Source organism: Neoarius graeffei, chromosome 21 (genome assembly GCF_027579695.1).
Source record: "Neoarius graeffei isolate fNeoGra1 chromosome 21, fNeoGra1.pri, whole genome shotgun sequence".
Lineage (NCBI taxonomy): Eukaryota > Metazoa > Chordata > Actinopteri > Siluriformes > Ariidae > Neoarius > Neoarius graeffei.
The window spans coordinates 42,827,553-42,847,667 of NC_083589.1; the positions used below are offsets into that span (position 1 = coordinate 42,827,553).

At 44.8% G+C, this 20,115-nt stretch overlaps 1 protein-coding gene across 1 annotated transcript in view; it reads left to right on the top strand.

The window, feature by feature from the left end:
* utp20 (UTP20 small subunit processome component) overlaps positions 1-20,115 on the top strand; it is a 73,467-nt gene that overhangs the window by 26,459 nt on the left and 26,893 nt on the right. Inside the window, exons 15-29 of the mRNA XM_060903170.1 lie at positions 562-667; positions 760-910; positions 1,025-1,087; positions 2,406-2,564; positions 2,651-2,727; positions 2,856-2,935; positions 3,968-4,235; positions 4,372-4,569; positions 11,332-11,422; positions 11,521-11,606; positions 12,104-12,229; positions 12,315-12,481; positions 15,514-15,722; positions 16,097-16,240; positions 19,857-19,936. Coding sequence (XP_060759153.1) covers positions 562-667; positions 760-910; positions 1,025-1,087; positions 2,406-2,564; positions 2,651-2,727; positions 2,856-2,935; positions 3,968-4,235; positions 4,372-4,569; positions 11,332-11,422; positions 11,521-11,606; positions 12,104-12,229; positions 12,315-12,481; positions 15,514-15,722; positions 16,097-16,240; positions 19,857-19,936 — 2,005 coding nt within the window. The remainder of the gene's footprint in view (positions 1-561; positions 668-759; positions 911-1,024; positions 1,088-2,405; positions 2,565-2,650; positions 2,728-2,855; positions 2,936-3,967; positions 4,236-4,371; positions 4,570-11,331; positions 11,423-11,520; positions 11,607-12,103; positions 12,230-12,314; positions 12,482-15,513; positions 15,723-16,096; positions 16,241-19,856; positions 19,937-20,115) is intronic.

Consider the following 20,115-nt stretch of genomic DNA (forward strand, 5'->3'; position numbering starts at 1 on the left):
GGTCTAACTCTGCATTGTTAGGCATGATCATAACGTAGCTCTACACACACACAAATGCTCGCAGAGCCACAGCTGTGACTCGAATCAGCCATAAAGCTTGAAATTGTGACATCAATTCATGGTATATCCTGAATATACCATGACCTGACTCAAACCATATCCATTTTTTCCCCCCATTTTTGACGTCATGAGATACATTGCTTAATCAGTGGTGAAACTATTTTGTATCACGTGAGACATCCTTGGCCAATCCCTGCACGGGAATTTTTTGATGAGGGATATATTATCCACTGTATATCCATGGTGTGTGCGCGCGTGTGTATGGCTTTTTAATCCTCTCTCGGTTTAGTCCATACAGTAAGCAGCTTTTTATGCTGCACTTTGTAGTATAGTTGACAAATGAATGTGATTTTTATATTAAAGGGCATTTGAATTAATTGATTAAAAGAAGCAGTGACCGCGAATTGTCCATGTGAAAACAATCTTGATTTTATTGATTAATTGTTGCAGCCCTCAACCATGATGCAGTGTTTTTCTCATTACCTTATTTTGTCTCCTCAGGAGGGCTTTTTGTGGCACGACAGGCTCTAACCACATTGCTGAGCTTTAAGGAAACTGCACTGGTGTTGTCTCTGCTCCTGGATGAGCTTGTCCGCTGTGTTCTAGAGTAAGTGCACATAGTTTTTGCTCAAATGACAAAAAAAATTCTATGTTGCTAATTAGCACTGTAGTAAATGAGTTGCTTGTGGTTTTATGCAGGAAGTTTCCCACTGATCTTTCTGCATTGCTGCTGGCTGACCTGTACTACACCAGACTGTCCCTCAACGGCTGCTCTGCCCAGCTGTCCCACAACTCACTACTGGAGATATATCAAATGTTGCATACCAATTGTTCTTCTAACATCTCAAAGGTAGCGTTGCTGTTCATGGATGCAAAATCTCACAAATTTGTTTTGTCTTTTGATTGTAATTGTAAATTAAGTTGAATGTCTTCAAAGGTCTGGATTTTTTCCCCCCCGCTTTAGATTCGCCTTCTGACACTGAGAATTATGTCCCACTTTGAGGCAGAGCTTCCAAAAACACCAGAGGTAGTGTTTAATTTGTAATAATTGTGATAATTGTATTAAGGAAATGCAGTTGTTTTTGGTCATTATGTAAAATATACCGTATGTATAGTTTCACTTCATTCTCTGGGTATCGTAAGCATTCATTTCTATGAATTTTGTCTAGAATAAAGCAGTAACATGCTGTCGTCCAGAAGTGTTTTATTTCTCTTGTACCACACCAACATGCCACAAATTCAATGGTTTTTACTTGTTTATGGTTATATTTAATGCTGGTTTGTCTACAAAACAAGTTAGTTGATTTTATCACAGATCCCCAACCCTGGTCTTGAAGAATCCCTTGTCTTGCACAGATTCATTTTCCCTGCTTTTAACACATTTAATTCAACTAATCTGCTCATTATCAGTCCTTTCTGTTGAATCAGGTGTTTTTGAAAAATCAGCTTTGTTTATGCGGCACTTCTGTCATACAGAAATTATAACATACTAAATAAAACAAGTGCATTAAAGCTAGACAGCTTTTCGATTTCATAAAATTGGTGAAATTTAGTTCCTGCTGAAATTTGGTCATATGTTTATTTCTGTAATATCTCACAAAATATCAGGCCATTCTGTGGCTGGGAAGTTATTTAATTTGAAGGGATTTCCTAGCAAATAATGTGCATGAAATCACTCGCTTCATGCAGTCAAGCAGACAGAGGAAGTCCGTCTGCGCATGCACAGGTTTACCTTGACTGTGCACTGACTGTTCCATCATTCTATTGGTAAATGAACAGTTGATCCCACCGAGGTGCTTGCTGACCGCCGATATTTATTAGTTTGGTCCTGCGTTTCCTTTCCTTCGCAACATAACATCTTTTCTTCTCGCTTTCCGTTACTATAGTCGGTCTTTCACATTTCATTTGCACGCTCATGACCTCCATTTTTCTCTCCTGTTTCAAATTTGTATCCCACAATACTTTACGTGAACGGGGAAAGCCCAGCATGTCATGCATGATGTAGTATCTTGAATTGGGTCATGGTGTAGCTGGAAAAAATGGCAGAGAATTTAGGGCCATGTGGCCCTAAATTTATTAATTGTTCTGTTAAAAAAACCTAATAAAATTGGAAGTCCGTGATTCGAATTTGGTAGCTTTTGGTCCACCTAAACAAAAATAATTGGGTATCTGAAAATTATTTTTATGACCTACACTTGAGAAATCTGAAAGGCGGTCTACCTTTTAATATAAACCTGTGATTTGAATCACAGGTAATCAATACCTTCTGACCAATTTGATTCGAGAATTTATCAGCACTGCTATAATCAGCAAAAGGTTTTATAGATAAATGCTTATGTTTGCAGGGGGAGGGCAGCTCAAACACACAGACGGTGTTCGCAAGCTGCTTGCAGGCTGAGCAAGTACCAGCCACAGTGCAGGATTACAGAGAGAAGCTGCTGCATTTATGCAAATTACGCCATGATCTGGTGCAGTCCTGCCTCCCCAAAGGGCCTTTCCACCTGGTATACAACATGTCTGTTTTGATTAGACTTGCACATTAAACAGGAGCATTTTAGAGATACTAGTATTGATGTGTGTATTTTCACAGCTTCCACTGCGGTACCTCATCGCAATGCTGTTTATTAATTTCAGACCTTTGTGGGATGCTGTCATTGAGCTTATTGCGTAAGTGTGGCACCAAAACTTCAGAACAAAGCCTTTTCTAGCTGCTGTGCTGTTTTTTTCCTTTTTTTTTTCTTTTGTTTTTGCACTTTGATATATCCCCCCCCTTTTTTTCCCCTTTCCCATTTTAGGTCTCATGCCAGAGACATGGACAACAGAGAGTTCTGGAAGGTTTACTATGAACATTTAGAGATGGTTGGTGAGCTGGCAGGTGGGCTCTTTTTTCATCTAACGATCAATTAAATAGTAGATACAGTATGTGAATGGCTGAATTGTCGTGAGAGGCTGATTTTTGATTATATAGACTGGGGCGGCACGGTGGTGTAGTGGTTAGCGCTGTCGCCTCACAGCAAGAAGGTCTGGGTTCGAGCCCCGTGGCTGGCGAGGGCCTTTCTGTGCGGAGTTTGCATGTTCTCCCCGTGTCCGCGTGGGTTTCCTCCGGGTGCTCCGGTTTCCCTACAGTCCAAAGACATGCAGGTTAGGTTAATTGGTGACTCAATTGACCGTAGGTATGAATGGTTGTCTGTGTCTATGTGTCGGCCCTGTGATGACCTGGCGACTTGTCCAGAGTGTACCCCGCCTTTCGCCCGTAGTCAGCTGGGATAGGCTCCAGCTTGCCTGCGACCCTGTAGAACAGGATAAAGTGGCTAGAGAGAGACTGGTGCGTGCTGTTGTAGGAAAGTAACACAGCCTGGTGGATGTGATGGATCCCAGTGCAAACAAATTCATTTTCCCTGAAATTGATTATTTTTCTATAACAGCATGACCCGTAGTGTGTTGTTTCTCTTCTGCTACAACAATTTGCCAATAAATGCAATCTTTAATTTATTAATGAATGACACATTGAACTTAAGTCTTTACTTAATTGCATTTAATGGTATGAAAACAAGTTGGATCCTAATATCACTTAACAGTTTATGAAGCAAAAATATGCAGCTTGTCATGTTACTAAGAAACCTGAAAATGCAAAATGATCTTTCCTGAAGACTCTTGAATGGCAAAATACTTAGAGACTGTTACAAAGTGCAGATCTTTTTAGATTCTTGCCATAAATGTTTCCTAAATGTCTCCTAAGAGAACTTCATATCAACAATTAGATTTTCTTTGTTAAATAACAGCTGTTTATAAATCTTCTAATTATTAACTTTGGATTATGTTAAGGAATTGCCGTACAAGCTCATGTGTATGAGCTGTTGCTATAGAAACTATACAGACAAAAAAAAAATGCATTTTTTGGTCTCAGAGAAAGAGCTTCAGCAGGAGGAGGAGGATGATGAAGGTGAAGATCAGGATGAAGGTTCAGGGATGATGCTGGTTTCGGGGACAGATGTGATCAGCAGCGGGGATGTTGGCGTTCTGTTTCTGGAGCAACTGGAGCAGGCAGACAGTGTTAGTGATCGCACAGACTTCACTAACTTTCGTAGCCTGCTGTGGAGAGCCATGTGCCAGTTCCCTGACAGAGTGGAACCACGAAGCCGAGAGCTCAGCCCACTGCTGCTGCGCTTCATCAGGTGTGTGTGTGTGCGTTTGCACATTTGGTTATGTGAGTATGCTGGATTAAAAAAAAAAAACGCAATTAAATTCCTGAATGTGGTCAACCATTCAACATCCTCCTGATGACTGACACTTGTCTTGGTTCACTGATAGGAATGAGTTCTATCCAGCTGACCTGCTAGTGGCTCCAGTTCAGAATCTGATGAAAAGGATCCGCTCTTCCACACAACTCTCATCTGAGACTGAAAAGGAGGACGTGACGATGAGAGAGATGGAGGAAGAAGAAGTAGAAGAAGTGGAGGAAGAGTCCCAACAAGCTGAGAAAAAAATGCCAAGGAGAGCTGCAGCCAAGTAAGAAATATGACTTGTTCTGATACACACTAATGCATTCATTTCGTCTATAGCAACTACATGTATTTAATAAATAGGGAATTTAAGCATCAAAGACGGTTTCATTGTGTTCATTAGACTATTATATGTTATCCACTGTTATCCAAAGTATCTTACAATTGAAGGTTAAAGGTTTTGCACAAGGGCACAAAATGGCAGCCTGCATGGTGTGGGATTTGTCTTATCAACCTACTGACTCTCCTAAATATTGACCCTCAGTGCACAGTATTTTAAACAGTTTCCTCAATTTCCTGAAACTATGTTGTGTGTTGTTCCTTGTGACGTTAGGTAAATAATGGGGAAGCTCTTGCTTGTTTCTCGTTTCAAGATCTCGCCATGATATCGCAAAATATTCTATCCACGTTCACAGGATATGAGCAATCGCACGCTCTGATTGGCTACTCTACTGCTAGGATATTAGCTCCTATACCGTGAGTAGAGAAAACCAAAATGGCAGAGAGTGTTGCTGAACCAACTGGAGATTAAATAAAAACTCGACTTGAAAACAAAACCCCCAAAAATAAAAAAAAAGCAACAAAATATGGAACAAAAGTATTTGATGGTAAGAATGTATCTTTTTAAAAATTTTTCAAGAATTAATGTTATAGCATTTTTCACAAATTGCTGCTGTCATTTTGCTGGTTTGTTTACATTCTAAGCAGAAATTATTTTGTCGAATGTTTCGTACAAAGTTTTTATCCCCAGCTGGCCGAAAGGCCCGAAGGGGGATCATGTCGTGGCTATGTCCAGCCGTCTGTCTGTCCCGGGAACGGTGCTCACCTTCTGAAATCAACTCCTCTCACAATTTTTGGAGGAATTTCACAAACCTTGACAGGATTCTTTGTTATATGTCGGTAATACGCATATTGCAATTTCGTTCAATTCAGTTACATTTTACCAGAGTTATGGCTCTTGATTACCAAACTTGTACTTTGACAGTTTCATGAGGGTGTATTAAGCACTTGTAGCATAGATATAGTTGCCAGCGGGGGATATTGTGCTCTCAGAGCACTCTTATTTCTCAAATTTGCAAAAAATTAAAAATCCAGTGTATGTTCAAGTTCAAACTGTTTGTCATATGCACAGTAAGACATGTCCTCTTGCACAATGAAATTCTTAGTTTGCTGTCCACCATGAATGACAAATACAAATAAATAAATAGGCGGAAGAAATAATACAAAGTAAAGGCAATGTAGTACAAAATAAAAGCAAAAAAAACAGTATAGTACAAAAAGGTAAATGTAGTGGAAAATGGGCAGTATAATACAAAAATAAGGCAATGATTGGATGTAGCAGTAATGTGCAAACAGATGTAAACGGTCAAGGACAGTGTAACAAGTGTTCTAGGTGGATGGAGCACAGAAGCACGACAGGCCAGAACTGAGTTCTCAAAGACTCTTTTTACTGAAGCTTTTCAGCTTTAAACTACACAAACACACACGCACACAAGCATCCAGGTTGGGGAAGAGTTCCCTTCCTCTGCTCTCCCTCTCCTCTTATAGGGCGCGGTCACTGGGGAAGACACACAAACACAGGTTAATTCCCGTCAGGTGCAGTGATTCCGCCACTTACCTTCCCTGACTCCGCCCTCCATTCACAGACCGACACTTGACCACGCCCCCACTGCCACATGCCCCCGCCGCCACATACCCCCACTGCCCGACTCAGGCCGGGGAGCCGTCCGGCCTGCAGCTGACACCCACCCTACCCCACCCCCGACGGGAGAGGAAGTCCGCCACAACCATCTGCGCCCCCGGCCTGTGGACCACCTCAAACTTAAACGGCTGGAGTGCCAGATACCAACGGGTGATCCACGTGTTGGCATCCTTCATGCGGTGGAGCCACTGCAGGGGCGCGTGGTCCGACCAGAGGGTGAAAGGGCGCCCCAGCAGGTAGTAGCGGAGGGCGAGGACCGCCCACTTGACGGCGAGGCATTCCTTCTCTATGGTGCTGTACCTGCCCTCGTGCACTGACAGCTTGCGGCTGATGTACAGCACTGGATGGTCCTCCCCCTCCACCTCCTGGAACAGAACAGCCCCCAGCCCTCTGTCCGATGCGTCCATCTGTAAAACAAAGGGGAGAGAAAAGTCAAGGGAGTGTAACAGTGGCCCCCCACACAGTGCAGCCTTTACCTTAGAGAAAGCCTGCTGGCATTGCTCCATCCACTGGACTGGATCTGGTGCCCCCTTTTTAGTCAGATCAGTCAGCGGGTTGGTGACATCCGAATAATTAGGTATAAACCTACGATAGCCAGCCAGCCAGCCAGCCCCAGGAACTGTCTCACCCCCTTTTTGGTCTTGGGCCTCGGGCAGGCCGCAATCGCTGCTGTCTTATTGATTTGGGGACGCACCTGCCCATTGCCCAAGTGGAAGCCCACCCGCCCATCGCACACTTCTTCAGGTTGGCTGTGAGACCCGCTCGCCTCAGCGACCCTAGGACGGCCCTCAGGTGTTTTAGGTGCCACGGCCAGTCATTACTATAAATAATAATGTTGTCCAGGTATGCGGCCGCATAGGTGGCGTGGGGGCGGAGGACCCTATCCATAAGCCTCTGGAACGTAGCGGGCGCCCCAAACAGCCCAAAAGGAAGTGCGAGGAACTGGTGTAAGCCAAACGGTGTGGAAAAGGCCGTTTTCTCTCGGGATAGTGGAGTCAAGTGGATCTGCCGATATCCCTTTGTCAAATCCAGTGTCGAATAAAAATGAGCCATGCCTAGTCGATCGAGCAACTCGTCAGTACGAGGCATTGGGTACGCGTCAAATTTAGACACCATGTTGACTTTCCTGTAGTCCACACAGAACCGGACCGACCCGTCGGCCTTGGGAACCAAGACCACCGGGCTGCTCCAGTCACTGTGGGACTCCTCGATGATGCCCATTTCGAGCATGGCCTCGAGTTCTTCCCGAACCACCTTTTTCTTGTATTTGGGCAGTCTGTAAGGGTGACTGCGCACTACTACCCCCGGGGGCGTCTCAATGTGGTGTTCTATGAGGTGGGTGCGGCCGGGCAGGGGTGAGAACACGTCAGAAAATCCTGTTTGCAAGTGGGCGACCTCCGCGGGCTGGGTCGGGGAGAGGTGGGCTCCACAGGGGACCGGAGCGGTGGGTGATGCCGATTTTCCCTTTTGACCTCCAGCCCCAGCTCCGCCTTCTCTGGAACCACCGACACCAGCGCCATGGGGACCTCCTCGCTCCAACGTTTTAACAGATTGAGGTGGTATATCTGTAACGCCCCCCCCCTGTCCATTCACCTCACCTCATAGTTGACGTCCCCGACTCGCCGTGTGACCTCAAAGGGTCCTTGCCACCTGGTGATTAATTTAGAGCTATACGTGGGCAATAACACGAGTACTTTGTCTCCCGGTGTGAATTCCCTAAGGTGCGTGCCCCTGTCGTACAGACGGACTTGACGTTCTTGGGCCTGCTGCAAATTCTCCAGGGTTAGGTGCATGAGGGTGTGGAATTTGGCGCGCAGGTCAATAACGTATTGAATTTCGTTTTTACTGGTTGAAGGTCCCTCCTCCCAATTTTCCAGTAGCACATCCAAAATGCCATGTGGCTTGCGCCCGTATAGTAATTCAAACGGGGAGAACCCTGTGGAGGCTTGTGGGACCTCTCGCACTGTGAATAACAGGGGTTCAAGCCATTTATCCCAGTGGCATGCGTCCTCGCTTACGAATTTTTTAATTATGTTTTTGAGGGTGCGATTAAACTGTTCGACTAAGCCATCCGTTTGTGGGTGATAAATGCTGGTGCGGATCGGCTTAATTCCCAGTAACCCATACAGTTCGCGCAGTGTACATGACATAAACGTGTAGTGCCTTGATCAGTCAGAATCTCTTTGGGGATTCCGACCTGGGAGATAATGCGGAAGAGTGCTTCAGCAATGCTGCGTGCTGAGATATTGCGAAGAGGCACTGCTTCTGGATATCGTGTTGCATAGTCCACCAGAACTAAAATAAAGCGATATCCTCGTGTTGACTGATCTAATGGCCCGACGAGATCCATCCCAATTCTTTTGAACGGGGTCTCGATTAATGGCAGAGGGCACAAAGGCGCTTTTGGAATGGCCGCTGGATTTACTAACTGGCATTCGCGGCATGCTGTACACCACCTACGGACATCGCCGCAAATCCCTGGCCAATAGAACCGGGCCATTATTCGGGCTAGTGTCTTATCCTGCCCTAAGTGTCCAGCCATGGGATTAAAGTGAGCCGCCTGGAATACCAATTCCCGGTGGCTCTTTGGGATTAAAAGTTGGGTTATTTGTTCCTTAGTCTGAGTGTCCTGCGTCACTCAGTATAATCTATCCTTAATAACGGAAAAATAGGGGAAGGACGGGGTGGCATTTGGCTGGAGCATTTGACCATTGAATGCATGCCGCAGAGATTCGTCTCGCGATTGCTCTAACGGGAAATCCGCGAGGGATTCCCCGAGAGAGGGAGGAGGAGCCTGCTGCTCCTCACTCTGACGTGGTGATGACGTAGACGGCTCTGTGACAGCTGCTCCCGCCAATGCCACTCCGGGACCTCCCCCTGCTGAACTACGGCAGGACCCACTCTTCACTGAGTGCGACATTAAATCCTGAAATCCCGGCCAATCAGTCCCCAAAATTATCGAGTGGGTAAGGCGAGGATTAACCGCCGCCTGTACTCTAAATTTCTCCCTTCGAAACAGAATGTGGACCGACACTAAAGGGTAGTTGTGAACATCCCCGTGCACACACAACACCTTCACCAACTGTGCTCTTCCCAATGCCTCGTCTTGCACCAGGCTTTGGTGGATTGAGGTCTGATTACACCCGGAGTCCACCAAAGCCTGATACGTATCCCCTTGGATACTCACCAGTATGCGATACGCTCCGGCCCGATCGAGGGTGGTCCCCGGCGCGTCGGGGATCCGGACCACTGTGCCCACCTCCATCGCCGAGCACTGATGCTGGAGGTGCCCCGGCTTCCCGCAGTGCCAGCACACCGGCCCAGGCTCTCTCTCTCTGCACCGGTGTTCCGGATATCACTCACCTGAGGGGGGGAAAGACACAGACACGGAAGTAGGAAACGGTAGGACCCCGCGGATGCGGCTGGCCGGCCTCTGCGGTGGGGGAATGGGGCGAGGAACAGAGGGAGAGGGGAGAAGGGGAGACACGCTGTCCTGCCGTTGGAACGGCTGCCATATGGTCCTCCGCCAGCTCAATGGCCTGATCCAGCGATGCCGGGCGATGGCACTGGACCCACTCCGCGGTTCCTTCCGGAAGTCGAGCGACGAACTGCTCCAGCGCCACCAGACCAATGATTCCCTTGGCGTTGCGGTTGTCGGCCGTCAGCCACTGGCGGCAGGCGTCCTGGAGTTGCTGGCCAAACGCGAACGGCTGGCCGACCTCCTCCAGGCATAGCGTGCAGAAGCGCTGCCGCTGCTGCTCCGGGGTGCGACCCACGCGCTGGAGGACAGCCCTGCGGAGGTCCGCGTAGACCAGCCGGCTGTCGGCGGGGAGCTGTAGCGCGGCCAGCTGCGCCTTGTCTGTGAGCAGGGGGAGGAGGAGCGCCATGCGCTGTTCCACCAGCCAACCCCACGCCTCTGCTGCCTGCTCAAAGAGAGCGAGGAAGGCCTCAGGGTTGTCATGCGGGCCCATCTTCGTTAGGGTGAGGTGGGAAGGGCCCGCTGCGGTGGAGGTGGTGGACCCCACCGACGCGAGTAGGTGCTGGAACGCCTGGCGATATTCCTGCTGCGCCAGCACCAGGGCCTCGAACCTTTGCTCCTGTTCCTCCCAGCGGGCGACCAGCGCCTGGTGCTGGCTCTGTTGGGCCATGGCGAGGGCATGGATCAGGTCCTTGAAGGGGGAGGACTCCATGGGGCTGTTCTCTTCTGCGCTCCGTCCCGGGTTTCGGCACCACTGTAACAAGTGTTGTAGGTGGGTGGAGCACAGAAGCACGGCAGGCCAGAACTGAGTTCTCAAAGACTTTTTACTGAAGCTTTTCAGCTTTAAACTACACAAACGCACACAAGCATCCGGGTTGGGGAAGAGCTCCCTTCCTCTGCTCTCCCTCTTCTCTTATAGGGCGCGGTCACTGGGGAAGACACACAAACACAGGTTAATTCCCGTCATGTGCAGTGACTCCGCCCTCCATTCACAGACCGACGCTTGACCACACCCCCGCTGCCACAGACAGTTTACAGGGAGGTAGTCCATGCTTATAGACTCCTGTCAGCTGTTCAGGAGTCTGATGGCGGTGGGAAAGAAAGAGTTCTTTAGTCTTGACAGTCTTACATTTCACACTTCTGTACCTCCGGCCTGAGGGTAGAGGTGTGAACAGTCCATGCTGAGGGTGGGTGGGGTCTTTGAGGATGGATAGAATAAATGTGGATAGAATAAAACAGTTATTCCACTCAACCTCATCGTATGTGGCTTGGAGCCAACTCGGTGCTACGCGCCTCATCGGCTATCAGCTCATGTACGACTCCATTTCGTGGACTAACTGTTAAATATTGGATATTGGTTCAGTCTCTTGCATTCACCTTGCCAATGGAACTACTTCCACTGTTGACTGGGTTTGTTGAGGGATTCACCTGGAAGTCCCACCGAGTTGTGTGTTAGCAAATATTCTGATTTGATTTCTAGCCAACGATGCCTGATATCTCAGTATCCAAGATACAGATAATGTCACAATACACAGATGAACATGGTTGCTATTTATTTCTGTTTCAATGCAAATTACGCTCTTTTGCAGACAACTCATTGCACATCTTAAGGTCTTCTCCAAGTTCACTAATCCCAAAGCTTTATACATGGAGCCTGAATTACAGGAGCTGTACACACAGGTGAGGGTCGTTCTCCACCCCCACACACACACATCAACAAATGGCTCTTTTATTGGGTGCACATGCAGATATATGACACCATAATTTCTCCCCTTTAGCTCCTGTGCCATAAGGACCAGCAAATTCAGAGGGCAGCTCTGGACTGTTTGATGACTTATAAAAATCCAAGCATTCTTCCATACAAGTAGGTTTACTTCTTATTCTGCCTACTCATTCTGTCTTTCATCACTTTTTTAATTGCTGTTGATGCAGTAATTACGGTAATGAACGCTGTAATAGATACCGTGACAGATTTGTAATGGATACCATAGGTGGGTGTATGAAGAAAGTCCTTTATATTCGGAGCAAATGCTGATGATATCTGTGAGTAAGCCTCATGTTTCTGTCCTCACTGAGAAAGGTCGTATGCACTCATTGCTCCAGGAGTCTGACAATTGTAAAAGCCTTACTGTTAGCCACGTTTGCTCCCTTATAGGATTTATTTCCCAACCTCAAATACTCTTGTTATCAGCTTTGAGGAATAAGTAAGAGTAGGTGACTCTCACTGAGCTATATTGGAGGCTTTAGCAGTGCCAAAGGGATGTGATTTCAGCAAGGACTTTTGTGTTTTTGCTTCCTTTGTTTAAAAATGGTGCTTTTAAGTTTGTTTGTTGGGTTTTTTTTGCAACAATTTTTTTCCAGAGAGAATCTGGAGAGACTGCTAGACGACAAGCATTTCAAAGATGAGATTGTTCACTTCAACATCTCTGAGGAGGGAAAAGTGGTGCTGGATATCCACCGGCCCCAACTTATCCCCATTCTCATGAGGTGCGTAGGAGATGTCCCACTTTTTAATTCAATATTCTGTTAAATCATCTGTTGTTAATGGGGTCTGTGGGTTGTCGTTGTGTAGGATCTTGTACGGGCGGATGCGCACTAAAGTTGGTAATAAGTTCCAGGGCAAAGCTGCCACTGCATCACGTTCTTCCATCGTGCTGCGCTTCTTGGCAGGTTGCCAGCCAGAAGAGCTGGCTATGTTCATTGACCTGCTCCTGGAACCTGTGCGTCATCACAGCCAAGGTACATGCATGCACAATACAGATATTTAAATATAATAATAAAATTCGGGGGTATGCTAACTAGAGCTGTCTTATTCCTTAAATGTTTTTAACACAGTGTTGTAGTAGAGTCACTAAACCTCAAGTCCGAGTCCAGTCTCGAGTCCCCAGTGCTCACGTCCGAGTCAAGTCCAAGTCATTAAAGAAAATTTTGAGTCAAGTCTGAGTCAAATCGACTATTGATCCGAGTCGAGTCTGAAAACAAGACTCCAAACGCACCATTTGACGGTGGCTGTTTTAGCGCCATTAACATTAGTTTGTTCCTGAACATGACGTATGAACAGGTGAATGTGCTTCTCTTTATCAGGGAGTGCGAAGTATTCTGTCAGAGATGGTTGGGAGACGGATGTAAGTGCAGAAGGTGTGTTTATTAATACAAGTGAAGACAGGTAAACAATCCGGAACGGCAGGCAAAATCGTAAAACGGTGAAACAGGCAATAGGTCAAGCGAGGCACAAACAGGCTATCGTAGACTCGGCAGGATCAAAGATGAGAAACAGGAAATCAGGAAACCAAACAAGGAAATAAGGCTTGATAATGTGTCAGCAACGCAACTCAATACTTCGCAATGCGAGTGTGTTTTCACAGTTTTTAATATCGGTGCACTGATTGCGCCTTAATCCTATGCAGGTGCAAGTCGTTTACAGCGCGCTCACGAGAGTCCGCTTGGTGTGGACGCTGTCCGGAGAGCGCGCCAGAGAGTCTATCTGACGTGCGTGCCAAGGCATGCAAGTGTGACACACTTGCACGAAATTAGTACAAAATTAGTGTAGATATAAATATCTTATGGCAAATTATTATGGTAGGTTACAAAAAACATCAAGAAAAAAATCCGAGTCCTTGTCTCCAGTTTACGAGTCCAAATGCAGTTAATGCATGAGTCCAAGTCATCAGTGCTCAAGTCAAGCCAGGAGTCCTTAAAGGAGATACGCAGAACCTTTATTTTTAAATACATTTCTGAGTGGATAGTATCTCCACCCTTGACTCTTGTATGCTGAATAATTGGGAATAAAAAATATATATTTTTGAGAGTTAAAATTGACCGCAAAGTTGGCATTCGAGCTGCCCCGCTGAGCCAGCCAGCCCTGAGTGCATGACGTCACAGTGGGAATCGGTGCTATAGACCAAAGCCAGACTCGGCAGACGAGAGTGGTTGCAATGGCCTCTTCGTTCGGATTTATTGGAGATTCTTTGGATTCCTCACGTAGTAATACATCTGACTGTGATAGTCCTGAAATTGGAGTGTGTGTACATGCTACTGCTATACACACAGAATCATATCAGTTCGAACCATCGGAAAGTGAATCCAACAGTAACACATCTGCCACGGAGGCCCCACCTTACGAAATAAAGCCAGAGAACAAAGCCGTCTAGAGAATTGGATGGAATTAAACTGACAGTCTCGTGATTCTCATTAAAACAGGATAGGCATTATAACTTATGCAATATACATGTAGATGCATGCATTTTCACTGATAAAACAAAAGGCTAATTAAATAATCAGATGAACTGAGACGATCACGTTCTGAAGCAAATTAAATAATCTTATACCGGTAAGTTAAACACACAATACAAGTTACATGTATTAATCTAAATGCAGGTAAACAACGAGTGTTGTTGTAGCCAAATGAGAGTCACATCTTACCTGTCTGTGTTCTTGCTTCTTAAAGGCCGATCTTGTGGCCGATTGTTTTGAAACAATCTGACTTTCAGTTCTTCGTTCATTCGCTTCTTCCACGTAAGGGCAAGATATTGCTGCTGAGGCAAGCATATCTGGGGGGGGAGAAATCCAGCGGAGAAATCAGACAGCTGGTCCACTCATTCTCCATTTTCTCCATACTGAGTACTCCGCTATTACTGCTCAGCTCACACTCCAGGAGAACTGGTGCAACTGAACTTGCTTTCCTTTTCTTGTAGTTTTCTTTTCCTTTAATTGTTAATACTGCACCCTCTTTCAATACGGGCTTATAGCCAACACTCCTCAACAGATCAGAGGTCTCGTATGAGTCTTCAGTAAAATGTGCAGAGCAGAGACCACTTCATAGGCGCCCAATGTGCTCTTGAACAACTTCTCGCAAAACGCGTCCAAATCTTTGCAGTTTGAACATTCTTGGGCCATGAATGCAACGTAAATCCACCTTCTGTCGTGTTGCTGCACTGGCCAAAAACACATCTACATGGCATGGCGATAAATTAGCTCAAAATGGAGGATCGAAGTTGCAGTCAGCTCTGCGTTTTAGTATAGCAGAAATGGCTATAAGACCGATAGACTTCCTGCTGTGACGTCACAGATGTCAAGGTCATCCACTCAGACCACTACCTATATGGGTCACTTTAATCATAAAAATGACTATATTAGCTTTATTGTTAACGCTTAAAACTATTCCTATGCCATTCTTGAGGTCTCAAGCCATTTATAAACAAAAAGTGAGGCCATGGTTCTCAGACTCGAGTACTACAAGCCTGCTTAAACATATCGTATTCTCGAGCCTGTAGGCTATTTATTTATTTATTTATTTTTTATTGGCAGATACAATGAACATGTCTATTGTCAACAAGGCAAAGCATTTGTATATATTTACCCACCATACTATTTTCTTGATGCTCATGTTTTTTTTTTTTTTTTTTTAATTTTATGTAAAAATTTGTCATTTAAGCAAAAAGTTAAACTTGCATTGTTTGTCACCTAAAATCAGCATGTTGGATGCTTTAGTGTAAATATGGATTTCTGCTTTCAAATAAGTAAATAAGAAAAAATTAAAGGTGTATGTTGTAATGATAGGCTTAATAGTAATTATACAACCCAGCATTATAGTTGTGTGGATTTATACTTTTTGTTTTTGTATATTGCCCAGTAAAAGAAACTGTCACAATTTCAGTGAACATTGACGACTGATGTATCATCACATTTTAAGAGCTGCATAATACATTCACTATTACATATTCTACATATGCAACTTGACATATCTGTGTAATCCCTTCTTTTGCATGCAGGAACATGTCTGGCTGCAGTGGAGAGGGCCATGGCTGAGACGGACTCCTCCTCAGTCCTCCCTCTGGGTCGGCAGCATGGGATGCTCAACATTATAGATATAGTGCTGCATAGACTGGGACACCTCATACAAACCTACCTGCCCAAGCTACTGCAGATTCTGCTGTGCGTCACTGCCTCTGTGGCCTTGCTTCTGGAACGCAGAGAGCAGGTGAGCTGCAGCCAGCCGTTTGGAGAGCACTTCTGAAGTTAAAAAGCCTTTAAGAAGCACTTTGTGCATTGGTCTAACTATAGCTTGAAAATAAACTGTAAAAGAATTGTTTGCCTGATTGGGGTGGGTGACATGGATATGACGATGTCAAAATATGTGGAAACCATTTTTATGATTCATAACGTGATAAGAAATTCAGGTTTGCCAGCAAAGTGCTTTTTTTTTCCCCTCTCTCAACAGGAGAGTGGAAAAAGAGAAACGACAATGTACCGTCTTGAATTTTTTTTTCCTCTGTTGTATATAGGCATGGAAATAAGTTTAGATATGTTTTTAGAATGGGAATGTAAATTAGGCGTGTGTGTTTGTGTGTGTAGCTGAAGCCTGGCTGTATCGGCCCCCTGAAGAACCTGAGGCGACTGGGTCTTCTTCGCATCCAAGACTTCTTTGACAACTTTGAGTCGTACCACTTCACAGCTGATGAACTTGATGCTGTGTTCCACGCTATTGTTTGGCCTCAGGTAAAAAAAAAAAGTGGTTTTTGTGTGCCAGTGTGTTGCTTCCACATTGGTCTTTTTGGTTGAAGCATACTGTATGTGAGTCTGTGTGATGCTGAAATACTGTACATACAATCTCCTCTGAAAGTATTGGAACAACATGGCCAATCCTCTTGTTTTTGCTATACACTGAGGACATTTACGTTTGAGATCAAAAGATAAATATGAAGTGAAACGACAGTGTTTCAGCTTTCATTTCCTATGTACATCTAGATGTGTTCCCACTGAGGACATGGGCCCCCTTTGTTTGAACCCACCCATTTTATACGTGATCAAAAATGATGGAACATGTGGTTGACAGGTGACCAGGTATGCCCTGTTAGATTGTTAAAGAATCAGTTAATAGCTCTGAATATCTACTTTTGGTTTGAGCCTGAAGTTGCGCCTGCGAAAACTGCATTTGTTTAAAAAAATAAATAAATAAAATGTATTAAACCAGTATGAAGACCAGAAAGCTGCCTATGGGAGAAACAAAAGCTAATCTGAAGCTGAGAAAAGAAGGGAAAATCAGAGCCACTGCACAAACATTAGGCGTAGCCAATACATGTAGAGAAATATAGAGGCCATACCAAAAGGCTAGATTGGAATTCAAAGAAATGCAGAGATGAGGCACAAACGTTCTGGAGTTTAACCAATATTAATTAATATTCAGCAAGCTTAACCTTCAACAAAGTGATGGAAATTACAAATGGTGGAGAAAGAAAGGATTTGCCCATGACCCCAAAACATGAGGTCATTGATCAAGCATGGTGGAGGTGGTGTCATGGAACGGACTCACTATTCTTAACTGATATAACTCATGATGATAGAAGCAGAATGAATTTTAAAAAGTCTACAGAAGCTTTCTCTCTGCCAGTTTACGGAGAAATGCATCCAGTCTAATTGGGAGGAACTTCATCATGCAGCAAGACAATGACTGACTGTCTCAAAACACACTGACGACATAACAAGGGGCTCCATCTAGGGGAACAAAGTGGAAGGTTTTAGACTGGCCATCACCAGACCTTACCCCAGCGAAGCAACGTTTCACCTCCTGAAGCGGAGACTGAAGGAAGAAACCTCTCAAAACAAACGACTGAAAGAAGCTGTGGTATAAGCCTGGATAAACATCACAAAAGAAGAATGTAACAGTTTGGTAACGTCAGTGGGTCTCTGGCTTCATGCATTTATTGCAAACAAAGAATATGCAACCAAATGTTGCTTTATTTACTTTAATATACTTTAAAACTGTTATCTCTTCCTATACTTTTGCTCACTTAAAGTTGGATGGTCTGTCATCAAAGGTGCCATGTTCTAATGCTTGGTTCACACATTGGCATTTCAGCCTTGCGTATGTACGGTAGGGTTGGGCGGTATCCAAATTTTGATACCTTTAAACCGTCTCTGTGTTTTCCCGGGGTATACGGTATTACCGAGAAAAAAAATATTTTGTTTCGGCCTACTGTGTAACGTGCGCCTATGCCTCAAATGTACTATTTAAAAGCAGCATAGCGAATTGTGTGCACTGTGGTATGGATTAAGCAGCAAAGCGAATTTTGTGCATTGATGAATGGATTAAGAGATATTTCAAAGCATCACGCAACTCTTCCTTCATCTTGAAAATAGCATTCAACTGTCGTTTACACGTCTGCGTTGAAACGCCATTTGCAGCACTATTTCACCTACTCCATCAAAAAAAAGTACACGATGAGCAGGATCATACCCTTTCAAGCATGGGAAATAAAAAAAGAAAAGAAAAAGAATCAACCAACACCCAAGTCCGTTTAGACTGCGCGATAAACCATATTCTTCAGCGCAAATGAGGCGAACCTAATTCAAATGCGTGATAGCTGCACAAGGCAAAATCATATGGGCCCACGTCATGCCATGGCGGGGAAATTAATAATCAAATGGCCTTACCTTGCTTAAAACGTTGTCTTGATCACATAACTCCTTACAATTATTCCACTTAAATCCATACGGTTTAACACACCCAACAAAGATAGCAAGCGCATTGCTAATTCCCACCAGAAACCTAACAGTTTACGCTACGATGTTTTCTTCCGTTTCTTCAGTAGATGACATTTCAAATGTTTATTACCCACATCCCAAATGTCATACGTTATATTATTTTACCTTGTTGTTACTCATGTAACCTACTCAAAACACTCAGATTGGAGGTGTTCCCCTCTCGCGCCGTGACCGTCTTCTTACATACTTTACACACAGCTTCATCTGTGTTTGCTGGCTCTCCCTTTTCGTTTGGTTTGAAACCAAAATACTGCCACACTGCCGATGTTGTATTTTTTTTTTGCCACTAACTCGTTATCTTGACTTGCCATCTTTCAACTGCGGTCTCAGTCTCTTTTTTTTTTTTTTTTTTTTTTAGATAGGACAGTATAGAGAGACAGGAAATGAGCGGGGGAGAGAGAGACGGGATCGGGAAATAAAGCTTTCTGTCAGACTCCAAAATGTCGCGCAGGGTTGCCATGGTAACGACATAAACAACCCTGCACGCGATGAAAACTTCTTTAGGAAATTGATAGAATTAGTGAAAATACGATCACACAGTTATTCGGGATGATCTTCAATTTATTATTTTATATTATGACCTCATGTACTCCATATTTATTTAGATATTATATATTTTTTTAAAATGACGGTAATGAGACCGATACCGTTGGTACTTTTGGATACCTCGGGATACCTTCTTACCGTAATACCGCCCAACCCTAATGTACGGCGTATCAGGATACATGGCGGTGAGAACGGAACGTCACAGCATCGCCAGCTTACGTAGCTTATACTCTAGGATGCGTAACACGATCTCCTTGTACTCCAGGGTGCAGCGTATTTTTAAGTCCGCACTTAAAAATCCGTAGCACATACATAGCAGCTTTGATACGTCACGTATACGCCATAAAAACGAAAGCTACACAGTAGTGATGCAGCGGGAACGTTGCTCGAACACCTATTACTCTGTGCGAACGCTTTAGTTGATGTGTCTGATGAAGGTGGCTCCGGGGCTGAGTGGGTGGATGCAGCTGACGTCTTCCCTCTTCTCTTGCCCTTCTTGGGTCCTGACTTCTTAGCTGGCATGATGCTTTCTTGACTGTGACGAATGACAATGAACGCAGCATGGGGCCCACTTTGATACCCACCTGCGAACACCACAGGTACACAGCAGCAATGTCACATGTAAGAACGAAACGGTTACGCTGCGGCAACACGTCATACCCCACGCATACGCCTCAGTATGCCATAAATTACGTCCCTTGAATTCCATACAAGCCACAGGAACGCCACAGAAACGTCACACGTACGCCGTGTACGTCACAGGACTTTAATTTTGGACAAAATACACCTCATTTCTTGGCATTTTGACCCACACGCCGCTTACTTGGCAAGATACGAGACCGTGTGATAGTAGCCCAAGTTACTGAACACATCTAGATGTAAATATCAGGAAACGAAAGCTGAAGTTCTGATCTATCGTCTCATTCATCTTTTGACCTCGAACACGAATGTCTTCACTGTATAGTAAAAAGAAAAAATTGTGGGACTGGATATGTAATGTGATGTTTTCTCTGCTGTCCTTCAGGTGTGTCGTTTGCGCTCGGAGAGCACATATGCTCCAACGCCACTCCTTAAACTTATCCATGTCTGGAGCATGAACACAAGGTAAAAAACACATTCTATCCCAGGATTATTTGTTAAGTTGCTAGGTAGCTGATCTGGTTATGAGAGGAATTAATCTGTAGCCACAAAATCAGACAGGTAGTACAGACACATCAGGCTGTGGATAAATGTGCGCTTTTAGTAAATCTAACTCTCTGTTGAACTTGCTGAACCTCTGAAGT